Below are 17,071 nucleotides of genomic sequence, written 5' to 3'. Positions count from 1 at the left end.
ACAATTTGAAAGAAAGATAAATTCAACATGAATTCTTTATATTTTTATATGAATTTTTTCCGAGCATTAACAGTAATGTTAATGAAACATAACTTCAACTATACGCTTTTTTATATATTTGCACATTACGTCGTTTTTAAATTGAAAATATTAACTGACACAACATTTAATTGGAACATTTTACCTAATAATGTTTTTAAGAACCTTTTGAAACAGTTTTATAATCAAGACAATAATTATGTAGATTGTAATTCTTGTTTATTAGCAAATATTAAGTACTTTAAAGTGTCTCTACCAACTTGGTTTTATGTATGTTCCAAAGTAACTGTAAAAAAATATAAAACGTTAATTATTCCCTCAAATGATACTTACGCAAACAAAATATTTGCATCTGAAATCATGAAACATAACATAGAGAATACGTTACATTGTAACATTGAAAAATGCTTTTTACGTAAGTACGATCAAATTGAACTGTTTAATAAAATAAGCCGTACGTTGATAATGGCATGTCGAATCTTTTTTCAGTACCAGTAAAAGAGAACACAATTAACTTTGCTAAAGAAGCAAAAGTTTCTATGATTTCAAATCCATACGAGATTACAGATAACTTGACAAGTATTCTATTAGAAAATTACTTTTCTGAACCTCGATTTTTAAGAGAGAACGATATATTTGGTATTGATGTAAAGGAACATGTATCGGATCAGATGTATTTACACATAAATTATTTAATGTCTATTATATATTTCAAAGTTAATACTATTGTAACCAAGGATAAAACTTGTACAAACGGTTGTTATATTTTACAAGGAGAAACAACGCTTATTCAAGAACCTAATGTGCATAGTTATCTACCTGAAAAAAGTTCCTACTACGATGAAAGCAAAGAAAAGTTAATTGAATTATATCCATTGGGTGTTGCTGCACCTTTGGAACACTTGGAACGTTGCATCTTGCCTTTTATTAAATATGGTAATAATTAATACTTAAATATTGCAATTAGGTTCTTAAGTCTCACATCAGCTGATTTTACTTTTTACTTTTTACAGAAATTCAGTTACCCATAAAACCAGTATTTCTTGTTAAGGGCTCGCAGGGTTCAAACAAACGCAAATTAATACAAATATTAACTGAAAAAATCGGTTTGAATTGTCTAAATGCCGACTTTGCGGAAGTTCAAGCTTTAACATCAGCCCAAACAGAAGCCAAGCTACGTATCGTATTGCATAATGCAGAACAATCAGTACCGTGTATACTTTGTTTAAATAACATAGAGGTATTTTGAAATTATTTCTACCGCTTTGCTTACAATTTTCAAAATTCTATAAGATTGATTGTTCATAGGTCTTTGGGAAAAATGCTGAAGGTCAAAAAGATGAAAGAATAATATCAACATTTTTGACTGAACTAAATTCATTGTACGATAAACGGTTAAAATATCCAGTTATTATAGTCGCTACTACAAATGAATCTGAAATATCATCAGAATTGCAGAGAATCTTTATCGAAACTATTCATATGGATCAGCTGGATCAAAAGCGAAGAACAGATTTAATTTCATGGTTACTCGCTAAACGAGATATCAAGTATCAAATAAATTTGTCCAAAGTAGCCGGTATATGTTCGGACTTAAGATTTTTCGATTTGTCAGCGCTAATACTACACGCTGTAAAATTTTATTGTAAGAATAACAGGGCGGATGTAAAATCACTCGTACTTGAAGAAGAACATTTTGATAAAGCTTATGGTAATGTCACCTTTATTATAAAAAAAAGGATAAATGATTTTAATTCTTTTCTAATCTTTTTAGTTTTATTTTTCTAGAGTATGTTCAATCGATATATACCGACAGTAAAGGTGCGCCACGTGTACCAAAAGTTTATTGGGAAGACATCGGTGGCTTAGCGAGCTTAAAACATGAAATAATGCGCAGGATTCAGTTACCTTTAATGAACGCTCTAGGTTTTGGTCAGTCTGGGTTACTTTTATATGGACCACCTGGTACCGGAAAAACGCTACTTGCCAAGGCTGTAGCTACGGAATATCAGCTTCACTTTTTATCTATCAAAGGTCCCGAGGTGTTGAACATGTATGTTGGTCAAAGTGAGAAAAATGTTAGGCAAGGTAAACGCATAAACGCATAAACGCATAAACTTACAACACGTTAAATAATACTAAATAAGAAAAGATATTAAAATTGAAGAAACATATATGTAAATACATAATTATATTTATGTAGTGTTTGAAAGAGCAAGAGCTGCAGCTCCATGCATAATATTTTTTGACGAACTCGACTCTTTGGCTCCCAATCGTGGACGCAGCGGTGACAGCGGAGGTGTAATGGACCGTGTCGTATCTCAGTTGCTCGCTGAAATGGATGGGCTCGACTTTTCCAACAATATATTCATCATAGGAGCTACAAATAGGCCGGATCTCATAGACCCTGCACTTCTCAGACCTGGTCGTTTCGATAAATTATTATATGTAGGGATTCATTCTGATCGTGAATCACAGCTTAATGTATTGAAAGCGTTAACTCGTAAATTCAAATTTCGCGAGAACGGAGAAGAATTGACAAAACTAATAGATCAGTTACCTGATCGGACAACTGGTGCAGATTTGTATTCCGTTTGCTCGAATGCATGGTTAAATGCTGCACGTAAAGTCCTCCATGATGAACATGATAATCAAAATACATTAACAGACAAGTCTGCTTCTAACGAGGCCGTGTTAAATGAATGTATTGCCGTAGAATTTGAAGATTTGTTAAAGGCTGCACGCGAGTTGGTTCCTTCGGTTAGCAGAGAGGAAGCAGATAGATACAAGAGAATGCAGATGGAATTATCATCGTCGTGATAATACTTATCGATGTTTTGAGAAGTAAAGCATTAGGTTCAAACAATGTTCAGTCTTATAAACGAAGATGTTATTTTATTCAGGGAAGTATGTAAAACAATTTTCACAGCGAATAATTATATCATAAATGATATCTCTAATCTCTATCCTAGATATTGCACCAAATGGGGTTACTCTTAATGCTAGCTGTGCGACGAAGAACGTAACGGTACCGAAATTTCTCCTCGATGACGGTGGATTCTTTAAAACGTTCCTATTGAAAACGTTTAATTACAATACAATATAATTACAATCAAAATATGGCAATGTAGAAAAACGAGATAGCTTTACTTTACTGACTTCTTAATTGATATCGTAGAATTTTATTGCGAAGACTAAAGGTATTCACTTTTCGTGGATATTGGATGATTACTTTCGTGCAATCTCAGTTAAAAAAAAAAAAAAAAAAAAAAAAAAAAAAAAAATTTCGCAAGGTACGATACTCGCAGAAATATACGTATATATACATATAAAGTTCAGAGTACAGAATTGTTCCTTCTTTTTTTTCTTCTTCTTCTTTGAAACAAGCGGCACTCTATAACTCTATTACTACTTTGATACAGTCGCGAAGTAGGATCAATTCGGATATAATTCATGGCAACGAACTTGTATGTATACATGTGTATAAGAAAGAAATAGAATGAAAATTATTACAATAAAAAGCCATTGAATTAGGGGCTTTTTGGGACTGTCGTTGAAAATACTTAACAATTCATCATCTATGTGCGTTGTAGGGTGACTAAAGTTGGCGACAATTAGCCTGTCAATAAATTTGGCTATTGTAAACTCTCGTTGTAAAGCTAATGCGAGTTTTTGAAAAAGATTTCAAAGATCAACTATACATATATGCTTTATCGTTATTGTTCGTAATCGTATATGTATGGAAAAATGTGGTTATTCTTTGAGAAAGATCAAAGAACTGAACTATGTATGTATACTGTGAAAAGCGTGGTACATGAGAAAGAAATTTGATATACTCGGTGACTGCGAACTATCTAGTCAAGTTTAATACTTTACTTACATTCAACGTATCTTGTCGCTTAGCAGTCTTGCGTGTTAATGTGTGTGTTCATAGGTATACACCCAGGTGCAACATAGGCTTTCCTGAGATTATTTGCTTTTAGTCGAGGGAGAATCCAGGGAAAGCTTAATCTAAAACTTTCTATCCTCGTACATAAAGAATATAGATAGAGAAATAAGGCGAGTGGTGGAACATTTCTTCTCCAACACTTGTTTTGAACTAAGGAAAGCCTATACTGCACACGCGAGTGCATGTACATCTAAAAGGAAAGAAATACACAGTGGTAGTTGGAGAACGTGCGCAAAACCGATTTAGGATTAACGAACGTAGCGAAGGGTGGTATTGCCGATTAATTGAACAGGACGACATCGGCTTATAGGCTCTCGGAGTGTATATTGCTCGAATCGCGAGAAGACCTGACCTCCCGATAAAGACTGTTTCTACACGTTTCTACGCGTGGTCGTTGATCAAAAGATGCGGTAAACAGAGCCAGTTATGAGCCCTCGGTATTCGAGCCTGCAACAAAAAAAAGGAAACAACCATTTGACTAATATCCGTAGGTCTCTTTAACGCGTTCCTTCCGTGGTAGTCATCAGTTTTAGAATTGTTTTACGGAACGTGTTAAACACAAGCTACTAACTATCATTTTATCGTCGTATGAATACGTTTCTAACAAAGGCCTACTGTGTATAGTAAGAGACTTGGGGTTTCTACCAAAGGGATTTTACAATGGGATTTTACTCGATAATCGTTAGGTTTGCATTTTACGCATACCTGGTCAAGACGATTTCGTGGCAAATTCGTGCAGTATGTCACAAGCCATTTCAAGATCGTTCCTAGTAATACCGAGCGCTCTAATCACGGCGTCTTGCGCGAATCCGAGAGCCGTCAGCTTGGAAATGTGTTCGACGTTCACATTCTCGTATGCCGCGGTTTCTGGCTTCGCGGAACCACCGGTGGGATCGTCCTTACCTCTCATCAGGGCGGACAATCGAGCTGTATTCGCTTCCAGATTAATGTTCCTGACGACGTGCTGTCTCGTACCAGGTATCACGATTGTATTCTCATAATGATGATCCTGTCTGTTGTGCTCTTTGCTGCTTGTCTTTGGCGGTCGTGGCACTGACAAAGGAGGAGGTACAGGAGGTACGTTATTGCTGGTTGCTGTTTGAATCGTGAACGATGCACCACTGGCACGATTTGGTTTTTCAGGTAACGTTGGCGGTGGCGGTGGCTGTGGCTGTGGCTGTGGCTGTGGCTGTGCTTGAGATGGGGCGACATGATTCCCTTGGGATCGACGAATCCCGGCATGAGCTCTGCTTACTGGAAAAGGAGCTAGAGGTATTGGTGGCACTGGTGAAGGCGACGAAGCACGATGCAACATGTCGTATCCTGCTTCGGAGTTCACTGATTGAATAAAACAGACAGTGAGTTACACGATCTGCTAATCTCTCTACAGTTATTATATACATTTTAAAACCTACTATTATTGTTTTGTTGATTGTCAATAGTAGAATTGAATGATCCGTTAACTGCTGACGGTGGCGGTGGAGGAGCATTTTCTTTAGGCACAGTCAAATGTCGACCATTTCTAGTATGACCGTTTGGCGTTGGCGATGGTGAAGGTCGTCGAGGTGGTAACGGTGGGCTTGGTACGATTCTTCGTGTCAAGGCAGGTGAATTAGTTGGACTGGAATCTTCTTCTTCTTCTTCTACTACTTCTACTTCTTCTACTACTACTACTTCTTCTTCTTCTTCTTCTTCTTCTTCATCTTCTTCATCTTCTTCTTCTTCTTCTTCTTCTTCTTCTTCATCCGAATCGTCGCAGATTAAGCCGGAATGGCCATTGCATAGGTCCATTATTTCCTAAAACAATTCATAGGAGAACGTGCATTAATAAGATTATATTCTTTTTTCTTATTTAATGCAGAGACAGATTCTATTTCATTTGATTTTAGTATTAGGTCAATCTTTTAATTTAGCTAGCTTTCACTAATCTCTTTTAATACTAATCGAGTAAGTAACTTGAGAAATGGCTGTTGATGAACTCGTGTTTGTAAATGAATAGAGCATGTAACAAAGGAAACCTGTATGCGAAAAAAAAAACATCACAATTAAACAACGAGCGTAATTACAAAGCATAAAAGCAGAGATAGGTAGGTAGATAGATAGATAGATAGAAAAAAAGAGAGGCATAATGCATGTGTGTTCACTTACCTTTATACAGTAGTGAATAAAAAAAAAAAAAAAAACATTTCCTTCGGTTATGTACATTACCGATTAGTTTTCGATCATGCAGCGGGCAGAGCAATGGACCCAGTAGGTAAACGTTATGAAATAATAGATAAACGGATCATGCGAGCGATAATAAACGATAACACCTTGGCTCGTTTATCAATGTGCCCTGTTGCTGAAACACTGATCCAACAGGCATAGAAAACAAAACTAAAGAATCCAGCAAAATGAATGTGCATACACATGTGCTCTGACAGTATAATCGAATGTTATATTTTCTAAAGAAAAAATGAAGAATGTACTTCTCAAATCCCTGATATGTTCTCTTTTACAATGAGTAGGAAGAAATGTACGCTACAGTTTATAAAGTTTATGAATTATTTATTTTAGACCTCTGTCACTGCTGGATATTTGCACAGTATGAACGGATCTAAACGATTCTTTTCAATTAGCAGCACTATTCATTTTACAAATTACGCTAATGGCTACACGTGTGAACGCAGTAAAAAAGATCTATCCTTTCGTTACGAGTGGTTCAATGGAAATCGTAGATAAATACATAATGCTACGCTTAAAAAATTGCTACAAACTTTCTGGAGTAAATTTGCCAATTGACGTGCTAAAGAAACTGATTCTCTTATGGCGAGAATTAGTGCATTTCTCATTAATTGTGCATGCATCGATGCGAAATAGATCTGCACGGTGTAAGAGTGTATTTAAAAAAAAAAAAAAAAAAAAAAAAAAAAAAAATACATGTACGTATATACCATTGCATATGAAATTCGATTCTATGTGCTACCATTACAATCACTGGTATAAATTTATAAAATTCATTTAATGCGTAAACTGAATAAATAATAAATATTCTAAGGTAAAGAAAAATAATAATAATAATAATAATAATAATAATAATAATAACATCTTTTTTCCCCTGGCAAAACTATCGCATGTCGTTACATCGTTCCTATCGCCAACAGGTACATAATTAAATTCTAATAGAATAATACAAAAACGATGAACGATTGTTACCTATAATATGTCTATAGAGACTACGTAGCACTTATGATGCTGATTGTAAGCCACGCCATTCCCATAGGCAGATACGATTTCTTTAAGCCCATGTGTTTTTTTTGTATTTTTATTTTTTTTTTTTAACTTGACCTAACTATCAAATTCATTAAGCAAAATTAAGCAAAAATCAAATAATTATTATTTGCTTGTTGAAATAAATTTCCTATAAAGAAGAAGCAACTATTCGTATAACACTGTTTTCTTACTATTAACAAGAAATTTATCATTATAAAAAATATCAGTTTGATATTACAGATTTTCTATTTGGCAAGTAATGTGTAATTGCATATGAAGATGAAGCTTTCTAACTTCAAATTTTATAATGCATACACCGCAAAAAAGACGCTCTGCCAGATAACATTTACTGGCACATGCATTTAAAGTATGATTTCTTTCATGTTTTTAATTAATCGCAAGCAAATGTAATCTTGTACAAAAAGCGAATAATCAATACGTAATCGTTGGCATAAATCTGTTGCGGAGATCACGTACAGTGTTATTTTTCTAAACATTATATGCCTTTCGTCAGTAAAATGTTAAGTATTTTAAATAAATCATCGTACACCGAATACAACCTAGTAAAACTGTATGTTAAATGATACCAAGTGTCACTTGATGAGAATATAGAGTTATAAGTGCAAACACTTTGTAATAATGGAATGAATGATGAATCCGTACAATAAGCTTTCGGATTTTTGTAATGCAAAAAAAGCAACCTACCTTAAGGTCTCCATAAATCCGAAATTTTTTTCGAAAATCGATAATCGAGGTACGAACAGATAATAAAAAAGAAAAAAAAAGAAAAGAAAAGAAAAGAAAAGAAAAGAAAAACGTACGTTAGTTGGAATGAATACACAAAGTGCAAAAAAAAACATTTGTATTTATCTTTCATAACTGAAGCTTTCTCAAACTTGATTCTGTCAATCGTTTTTACGTACATATAGAGATAATGCAAAAGAAAAGTAAAAGAAAATACCAATTCGAATAAAGTTTTATACAGAGACGAAAAAGTTGGTCCCCCTTTTAACATTCTTTTAATTATCAAATATCAAGTTGAACGAGTTCGTCATTGTATCTACACTTACGTACCTTGTCTAAGATAACGGTTGATCGATAAATCTATATAAATTATATGACATGACAATTGTACAAACTCGAGAGATCTCGTGTGAAATGCGAGAGAAACATTTCTTTCTTTTCTTCTTCTTTTTTTAAATGAGGCGTGTTGCCATCAAGTTGTTATACGTAGAGCACATTTAATAATAATGAGGGTAGTAATGCTACTCCTATTCGGATACCTCGGTGTCCGGGTCAAGATCCCGCGTGGGAGTTGATGCATTGCTAGCTGATGTTGATTGTGTTCCTGGTCGATGTGTTCTTCGAGGATCGAATGGATCGATTACTATCTGTTCGGTTCCTTTAATCTCAGCTCGACAAAACGGACAACCTTGTCCTTCGGAATCCTATAAATTTGAACATGTCCTTCTTATATTCGGGAAATGATTGATTTATATTCTTATAGAAGAGTGTTGTCAGAAAGTAGCAAGTAGAAATGTAAATTAAATACTAATACCTGCCAAGCTGTTAGACACGGAGTACAAAGGAGGTGCCCGCACGGTTCTATCCTCACATCCTTGTCATTTTCTGCACAAATTTTACATAACTGGAATGTGCTACCCATTTCGCAGTATAATTCATATTGTTCTGCTGTAACTTTGATATGTTCTTCGGGAGTAGGTTGAACTGCCTGTGTTAAATCAGGATTTAAATTACGGCCATCAGGATATAAATAACTAAAAAGGAATAACAGATGTTAAAAATATTTTCAACTTTTATTAATATTTTCACTGCATAATAAAGTTGTATATATACTTACAATCCTTCCCGATATCCATCGAGTAGCGCTTGACACAAACTTTTATTGTGAGGTATAGTTTGCAGAATATCCCCGTCGGATGTGACATAACCGATAGCCCATTGCCCTAATCTTGTACAACTTAATCTGAATACATAACTACCAGGTCTAGTACTACAATACTTTTGTAAACGTGCTTTTACTTCATCATAGGTAAGGAAAGCTACGTATCCAGGATGGGTCACAGCCAGAATTTTCCAGTTACGTAAAAGTGTGGACCATGGTTGAAATAACCTGCAGCAGACAAATAAAAATTTTGTTGTTTTAACAATCTTACGAAATAAATATTTCTTTACATCTTCAGACTTACCTGGTAAATACATCAAACTCAAAGTTGGAAATATAGTCGTTACAGGTGAGATCTATCGTAGACTTTAATGCCATAGCTTGCAGTCCAGAGCTAATCGGATGAACTTGATTCAATTTTTCCTTAAATACTTTCCATGGTACTAATGTACTAAAAATAAAAATGGAAATTTATCATTTAATGTTTGTATTATTACGCACAGCAACGCAGAGTTGTGTAAAGCATGAATCGAAAATTAATTAGAAACTGTCAATATCATCTTTTATAACGGTATGTCCGATATGCGTCCATATGCATCCATATGCGTGATATGTAGAAACAGGCATCGCAGGAGGCGCCGCCGACGCCGACGCCGACGCCGGGACGGTAACCAATAATAACTGATAGGGCCAACTCGCGTCATGCTCGTTGGCACTCGTCAGTGCAGAAGTTGAGCTGGAAGCGTATGGTTGCGCGTTTTCTCTTCACGACGTTTCCTAATTTATCATCGGTAAGATTCATCGTAATTCGTTTCACGAGTATATTGTCAATCATCGACATCATAGTTGGGGGCTTTTGTTGTACGTGTAAATGACAAGTTAGAATTCAGAATGATTCAGCGTAAAATAATAATGCAACTCTTGCAACCTAATAGTAGAGAGAAATTGTTGAAAGTGCGCTAAGTGAACGGCAGATGGCAATCGATTTTACGTAGTGCCACCTATATACCTACATGAATACATATGCATATGCATACAAGAAGTTGACGACTTGCATACATATTTTTTACAATACGTTTGTATAATGATAATTATTTAATTTTTTCGCTTTACAATACAAGAAAATGTCTCTACAATTGATAGGAGAAAAATGACATAGAATTTTATACGATGATCAAGTAATGTTAGATAACTTAGGTATAACTTGTTGCATATTTTATGCTGACAATTAAATTGTCCTTGATTCTTACAAACTGTTAAATAACAAAATATATGTACATTGTTACTTTGAAGTTGTTATATCGTAAAGTGTACAGTGTCTGCACTGACAATTTCAGAAACACGTTGATCTTTGTCCTGCACATAAATCTACACATCAAGGAATGCAGTTGTTAAAACTGCTACTACTACCGGCGGACATTAAATATGTTCGAAATTTCGCAGGCATGTAATTCAATAAGTGTGACACCTATTTTCCTACCTGCTATAAGAACAAAAGAGTAGCGTTTTTTAGTTTAATAGAAGAAAAGAAATGAAATGAAATGAAATGTTATTAACGATTGCATGGAATAATATTTGAAATAATAATGTCAATGAAATGTGGAAATATAATATTGGTATGTACTACATGTACTTGGAGCACATTGAATCGATAACAAGTACAATCCGTAACTTATTACCGACATGACGATGGTACTTGTACATACTTGGATTAATATTAAATGAGATAGCAAGTAATCGTTATATCTAATCTCAACCTTTATACTTACTTAGGTTAATCGATCGATCGATCGATCGATCGATCGAACCGAAACGCGCGATAATAGAAAAATTCTTTCTTTTTTTATTCGGATCACTTTTTTGTTGCATCAAACAGTATTTTCTGATAATTAGTAGTGCCAATAGAGATAATAGAGATTCTGCATAGACATTTATTTCGAGCTTATTTTTCATTTAACAACATCAGTTTTGCCAATCTTTTCTACATATTACGTTTGTAGTGTTTGAAACATATGTATACATATAACAGAGAACGCATTTATGATATTTTTTGAAATACATATCATCGGTTTTGGTTTCAGTTGTAGCAGCAGCAGCAGCAGCAGCAGCAGCATCATCATCAACAGCAGCCATGAGCGGAAACGAGAATTACAAGGAAGCGAAATCGATTTACGATTTCACCGCTAAATCGATCAAAGGCGAAGAAGTTCCTCTGTCCAAGTTAGTAATATCTATTAAATTTAATATGTATTTAATTGATCAATGATTACAACAACGTGTTATTATTATTTTTATCTAGATATAAAGGTCACGTGTGTTTGATCGTGAACGTGGCATCAAAATGCGGCCTCACGGCAACCAATTACAAGGAACTGAACGAACTCTATGATGATTACGCAGAGTCCAAAGGTGTACGAGACTTGAACAACTCTTTTTTCTTTTTTCTTTTTTCTTTTTTCAATATTTAACAATAAATTATTCATTACATGCTGCAGGTTTAAGAATTTTAGCTTTCCCTTGTAATCAGTTTAACGGACAAGAACCCGGAGGCAGTGACGATATATGCAGCTTTGCCGATCGACAAAAGGTATAATTTTGAATATTCTTACAAGTTGTAAATTCATTCTGGAATTGTATTTCGGTGCAGGTAAAGTTCGATTTGTTCGAGAAAATCGACGTCAACGGAGAGGATGCCCATCCGCTTTGGAAATATTTGAAGAAAGAGCAAGGAGGAACTCTGGGAAATTTCATTAAATGGAATTTCACGAAATTCATCGTCGACAAAGAAGGCAAAGTCGTGGAACGCCACGGACCCAACGTGGATCCCAATAAACTCAGAAGCAATTTTGAAAAATATTTTTAAATATTTTATAGATGGTTATCTTCCATATCTGCAAATATTCACATCACTTGCATTTTTCGTGTGTATTTAAGAATAATGCATTTCTATTAAGAACATAATTACAATATTTAAAAAAAAAAAAAAAAACGCATAAGAAATATATGTTTCACGATAGATTTTATAGAGAAATATGAAATTTGAAAATATCACAAACTATGGGATCTTTATTTGCATACGAAGAAATATTTACTTTTTATATGATAAACATATGGCGTTACTATACTATCAGGAGTTTTCGGAAATGAATTGGAGGTTCCTTGAATCGTATCTCGAAAGTAGGTAAGGAGGCATCCGCTGGATTCGAGAGTAACGGGATGCAAAAGAGAAAAAGGATGGAAGGGAGAGAGGCTAGTGATTCGCGTGTCCTTCCTGAATTTACGTCACCATCGCGAACTGGGTCACGTCCTCTATTTGCAGGAGTACCTACCATCTCGGAATTGAACGTTCCACGATATATCTGTAGATAAATACGTATACGCGTATACAGGCTGTTTCATAACACGTGAAAGTGATTTTATACACGTAGCACGAGAAACAGAGGCCTCTCTTACATACATATACATATACATATGTAAATATGTATGCATCGACGATGCGTGGTTAACGTTCAAAACGAAGCTGAAAGATACTAACGCTATAATTAGTCGTCCTTGCTTGCCGACTGATCCGAGACTCGTTTCCATTCATAGATCGCTGTTTTCGTGTGACGTTTTCAACTTATCCAAGGACTAACAGCAGGAAATCCATTGATCGAAAATCTGTTTCAAAGAAATTTTACTAAATAATCGACTGATTGTGAGTTAAGTTAGAAACAGTTGCATAAATAAATAACGGAATAGAAATTTGAAGAATATTAAAAGAATTTGTACAATTGTACTTAGGTAAATGTAACGATAGGAAATACCTACGCGTCTATACGTTAGCTTGTTTGGAAATTGAAAAACGGAAGATGACGAATACCTGTGTACTTAAGATAAGAATAGACCTTGAGACAACGAGGAGACTATTTCGAGCGAAGAAAACAAATCTACCCAACGAAGAAGATATCGTTTAAAAATGATGCGTCTGAAACTTGAATAACAATTATTTTTAGCATATTTCATCGCAATCAACGCAGTTTTTTTCCTTTTAGAAAAACCTCTCGGATTCAATCCGGGACCATTTTAATTAAAGCATTCTAACCATCGTTAAGGTTTCTAACCATCGATTATAATTACGTAATATACATCACGTATAGATACATAATATATATATGTAGAATATACGGCAAAAATACACCCATGTGTAGGACGATTTCCCTTGACGATGCCTACGAGACGAGTTATTAATCATATTATCGAACCTCGTCTCGTTCAAGATGCTTTTAAAAAGGCACGCACAACTACTGCACCGTACAACGACTCGATGACTAGACGATCATTTGAAAAAGCTTCGATATCGTTGTGTAAAGCCCGTTTACACGAGGCTTTTCAACTTTTAGTGCAGCCTGACATTTTGAAATTATTCTTTCTCTCTTTCTCTCTGTCTCAAGGTACTCCTACATATCTCCAGGTATAATTGAGTAAGCTCGTTCAATTCAGTTTAATCGCGACGTCACACGTCCCCTTCCTTCCGCTTCGTCTCACGTCCGGATGCGAGCTTAACTTGCCAGCTGCGAAAGGGGAAGTCTCTTAATTCTTTAGACACGAAATAGCTGATACGTTCAACCCCTGCCGACCGGAATTAATATCTACTACCATCTATCAATGCACCGTCATTCATCGAACGAGGCTGATAACTACAGGAATGATAGAGTATAATCACTGCATGAATTCGTGTTATGTAGTTGCAAGTCACCAAAAGTTTTCTCTCCTTTGATAAACTAGAAATAATGTAGTTTCGGTAATCGAAAAGATTAACTTATTCAACTCATCTGTCGTCATGAAATACCCCAAACACCAACACCAGCGAAATTGCTACCTGCAATGATCGGTCATAAAATAAACATTTTCCGATAATCGGAAACGTCGGATATATTTTTCTTTCGTTCTTTCGTTCGATCGAGTGATCAAATATATGTAATCCTTTAATCAACGTTCTCGTTTTACAAACCAGACGAAATAAATCAATGATTAATAATTTGATAAAACGTTTAACAGGAATACGAGGAATACAAAGAAAGAGAAATAATTTCCAGTAAGACAGGCGGAGACACGTTAATGAAATAATCGTAGGAGACAAGAAACCAGAATGTTCAACCTCGTTGAATTCCATTCTGCCTCGCCACATGTTCTTTTTTTCTCGCACGGCTTTTTCCAACCCACATCCGGATATCGTTATACATGTAAGTACTTACTATGTATGTATCGTGAAGAAGAGCAGAGAGAAGATTCTGCCCCCCAGCTAGCGCTATGGCACAAAGTACGATTCTTCGTAAACCTATACCAGTATACATACATATGTATCTACATACTGCTCTATGTATCTCGAATAGATGACTTTGGTCTTCTTTTCGATAAAAGCTCACCCCTTGCCACCGCTTCCGGTACACTCGTCACTGAAAACATCCATTAGCAGGCAAGAGAGAACAAAGTTTTTCTACAAAGTAGAAGGCGCGCATCACCGTGAAAAATTGTCAGAGATTCGAATCGAATCGAATCGCATCGCATCGAACCAAGTTACACTTGATTAAAGAGTCAAAGAGGTTAGAATTGTTTGCGTATACGAGGGCCGGATGTCCGCGGATCATTTGACCGGAAACTGAAAGTTGGCGCATCGGCGTAATCGACTCGGCTGGCCTCATGTTAATCACGCCTGCAGAACCTACATACTTCTGTTTAGGCTTCTTGGAAAATCGCCAATGGTTTCGTTATTCGTTTATTCGTGTATGTATGTATATACATATGTAGATAAACGGCTCGAATAAAAAATGAATGGAAACCATTTCGAGAAAACGGTAGATATTTAATAAAATATGGTGTAAATAGAAAATAATAGATACGACCTTCTCGCGGATTCGAGATAGATAGGCCATATAATAATTTGTATAACTAGCGTTCGGTAGTCAGGATCTTTCGTGGCAGCAGTCAGTCATTCATGAATTGGCTCGAACCGTTGCGCTGCTCGTTTATTTTTATACCGGCTGATAAATCGCTACGCGGCACGTAGCCCACACGTATACACCGCGCACAGCGCATCGCGCATCGCGTCTACCGATATCGTTTTGTAAAACGATACTAATAAAATCAAGCCACCCCGCCCCCTAAGTAACTATGTATGTACTTATGTAGGAAACGGATTTCGCTCTCTTCTTTTGTCACAATATTTCTGGATTCCGCGTCATCCAACAATTTCATTTCATTTCATTTCATTTCATTTCATTTCATTTCATTTCATTTCATTTCATTTCATTTCATTTCATTTCCTTTCTTTTCTTCCGTGCAGCCATACTTACGATTAGAGTAACAATGATAACTAACGGTTCATCAAATACTGCCAAATCTACATGTAACCAAGTATTAATGGAATTTCGATTACATACACCGGAAGTACCTTTGTGCTAATACAGCGACGACATCATCTAATGTCAAGTTATTACCTATATATATATGTACATATGTATGTATGTATGTATGTATGTACAAGTAAAAAGAATAGATAAAAAGCGAAAGAAATGCTTTTTATGTTTCGAGGTCGTGTGCAAAGAATACAACTTTAACATGTCCCGGTTTTCGATTCATCACGGTAATGTCAATATCAATGAGATATGAGATGCACAAACGTTTTTAGGTTAGGTGTGCGCACGTGCGAGTCACAGCGCGCGTTATTATTCCTTTTTACGTACGTCACGTCAGTTAGCGAAAAGACACGCGGTAGGTGAGCAGGTGTGTATCTACTGTTTAAAAGATAGAGAATCATTAACGATACGCACCTAATTCCGAAGCTTTCTTTCCAGAACTCGGCCGCATCCGCCTTGGTGATGCGAAATTTGTGTCCAGCAAACATTCCGTTAGGAAATATAGCTTTCAATTCGGATAGCATGTGGCTAAATACCAGGCTTAGTTTCGTTAGATTTCTACGATAGTGAGAAGTCTCGTCAAACATTTTTTCCTTGCCTTCTTTAAACAACTTGATAGCTTGCTTGCACTTTCTCATAAGGTTATTGATGAATACACAAAAGTGTTCGTTACTGTGCAACACCTCCATCCTGTCTTCGTACTTGCTATATATCAGTCTAAGTCGTTGATATGTATCTGGCAGGATGTCGAGTATGAAAGGTGGTGAATTTTTCAGATTCATCCGTTGATGTTGACATAATTTCACCACCTTGTCCATAAGCTTCCAGGTTTTATCCAACATTCGCTTGTCGGTCGAAAGTTTCGGCAGTGTCATAGGGTCAGCAAAACGATCGTGAATCTTCTGGAATATCGAACCTATGTGTACGGCTCGAGTACGGCTGCTATGTCCTCCCGACGACATCTTGACGTGTGCGTGCATATCCCTTGCCACTGGGACTTGTTGGTGCTCGCTTTCGATCCGAGTCCCGCGCACTTTTATACACTTTTATACACTTTTATACACTTTACCTTCGTAAAACCCACCAACACACCTCGACTTACATAGGTTAGCCTAGCCTGCACTCGCGTAACACCGCATTTACCGCATTTCATTTAACGAGACGCGTTCGCTACCTGAACGATCTTCTCACCTAGTCGTGACCACGAGATACACCATAATGTTACACGACACCGCATCCTAGTCTTTTTACCTCGTACTTGCTCGTACTTGCTCCTACTGACAACAACGGAGCGGATGCCTGCAACGAATCGACACTGACACGATCAAAACCAAGCGTGCCCGTGGCTCATTAATTATATTTTCATTCGCCTCCGTATGACGCACGGTGGCGCTCTTATAGCGCACTTTCTTCGAATTTCGATAATCGTTTCAATGGATCTTTTTATCTTCTTTAATCGTAAGTAAATGTTTCAATGTTTCAATGTTAATCATTCAGAGGAACAAATACATTGATAAAACAAAAAAA

The 17,071-nt window shown here is 36.0% G+C and overlaps 3 protein-coding genes and 1 long non-coding RNA gene across 12 annotated transcripts; 2 read left to right on the top strand and 2 right to left on the bottom strand.

Annotated features, from left to right (window-relative positions):
* Positions 1-13: 13 nt before the first annotated feature.
* LOC114879489 (peroxisome assembly factor 2) lies at positions 14-3,333 on the top strand. 2 transcript variants are annotated; one of them, XR_003789918.2, is made up of 7 exons: positions 14-454; positions 529-975; positions 1,053-1,279; positions 1,348-1,750; positions 1,828-2,127; positions 2,243-2,946; positions 3,012-3,333. XR_003789918.2 is itself a non-coding variant. In XM_029194450.2 (6 exons), the coding sequence occupies exons 1-6, from the start codon at positions 28-30 to the stop codon at positions 2,857-2,859; spliced, it is 2,421 nt and encodes an 806-aa protein (XP_029050283.1). In that variant the 5' UTR covers positions 14-27; the 3' UTR covers positions 2,860-3,333. The 2 variants fall into 2 exon arrangements, 1 of the variants encoding a protein (XP_029050283.1); XM_029194450.2 differs by having other exon boundaries at positions 2,243-3,333.
* LOC114880297 (E3 ubiquitin-protein ligase CBL) lies at positions 2,908-16,908 on the bottom strand. Of its 7 annotated transcripts, none has more exons than XM_029196163.2 (8): positions 15,959-16,907; positions 9,451-9,597; positions 9,102-9,374; positions 8,796-9,018; positions 8,524-8,688; positions 5,404-5,785; positions 4,694-5,326; positions 2,908-4,435 (listed from the first exon to the last, which is right to left on the bottom strand). In XM_029196163.2, the coding sequence occupies exons 1-7, from the start codon at positions 16,522-16,524 to the stop codon at positions 4,698-4,700; spliced, it is 2,385 nt and encodes a 794-aa protein (XP_029051996.2). In that variant the 5' UTR covers positions 16,525-16,907; the 3' UTR covers positions 2,908-4,435; positions 4,694-4,697. The 7 variants fall into 7 exon arrangements, with proteins under 7 accessions (XP_029051996.2, XP_029051999.2, XP_029051998.2 ...); XM_029196166.2 differs by having other exon boundaries at positions 4,892-5,326; positions 15,959-16,906; XM_029196165.2 differs by having other exon boundaries at positions 2,908-5,242; positions 15,959-16,908.
* LOC114880300 (probable phospholipid hydroperoxide glutathione peroxidase) lies at positions 9,824-12,201 on the top strand. Of its 2 annotated transcripts, XM_029196172.2 has the most exons (6): positions 9,824-9,937; positions 10,484-10,589; positions 11,228-11,366; positions 11,446-11,555; positions 11,642-11,733; positions 11,794-12,201. In XM_029196172.2, exons 1-6 carry the CDS (start codon positions 9,893-9,895, stop codon positions 12,007-12,009), a joined length of 708 nt encoding a protein of 235 aa, XP_029052005.2. In that variant the 5' UTR covers positions 9,824-9,892; the 3' UTR covers positions 12,010-12,201. The 2 variants fall into 2 exon arrangements, with proteins under 2 accessions (XP_029052005.2, XP_029052007.1); XM_029196174.2 differs by lacking the exon at positions 10,484-10,589 and having other exon boundaries at positions 9,845-9,937.
* On the bottom strand, positions 12,306-14,548 carry LOC114880302. Its single transcript, XR_003790053.2, has 3 exons — positions 14,384-14,548; positions 12,957-14,007; positions 12,306-12,806 (listed from the first exon to the last, which is right to left on the bottom strand). It is a non-coding gene; the product is annotated as an uncharacterized LOC114880302 (long non-coding RNA).
* Positions 16,909-17,071: the final 163 nt, after the last annotated feature.

This window comes from Osmia bicornis, chromosome 13 (assembly GCF_907164935.1).
Source record: "Osmia bicornis bicornis chromosome 13, iOsmBic2.1, whole genome shotgun sequence".
NCBI lineage: Eukaryota > Metazoa > Arthropoda > Insecta > Hymenoptera > Megachilidae > Osmia > Osmia bicornis.
The sequence above is the reverse complement of the archived record's forward strand: the minus strand, read 5'-3'. Positions and strand labels throughout refer to the sequence as shown.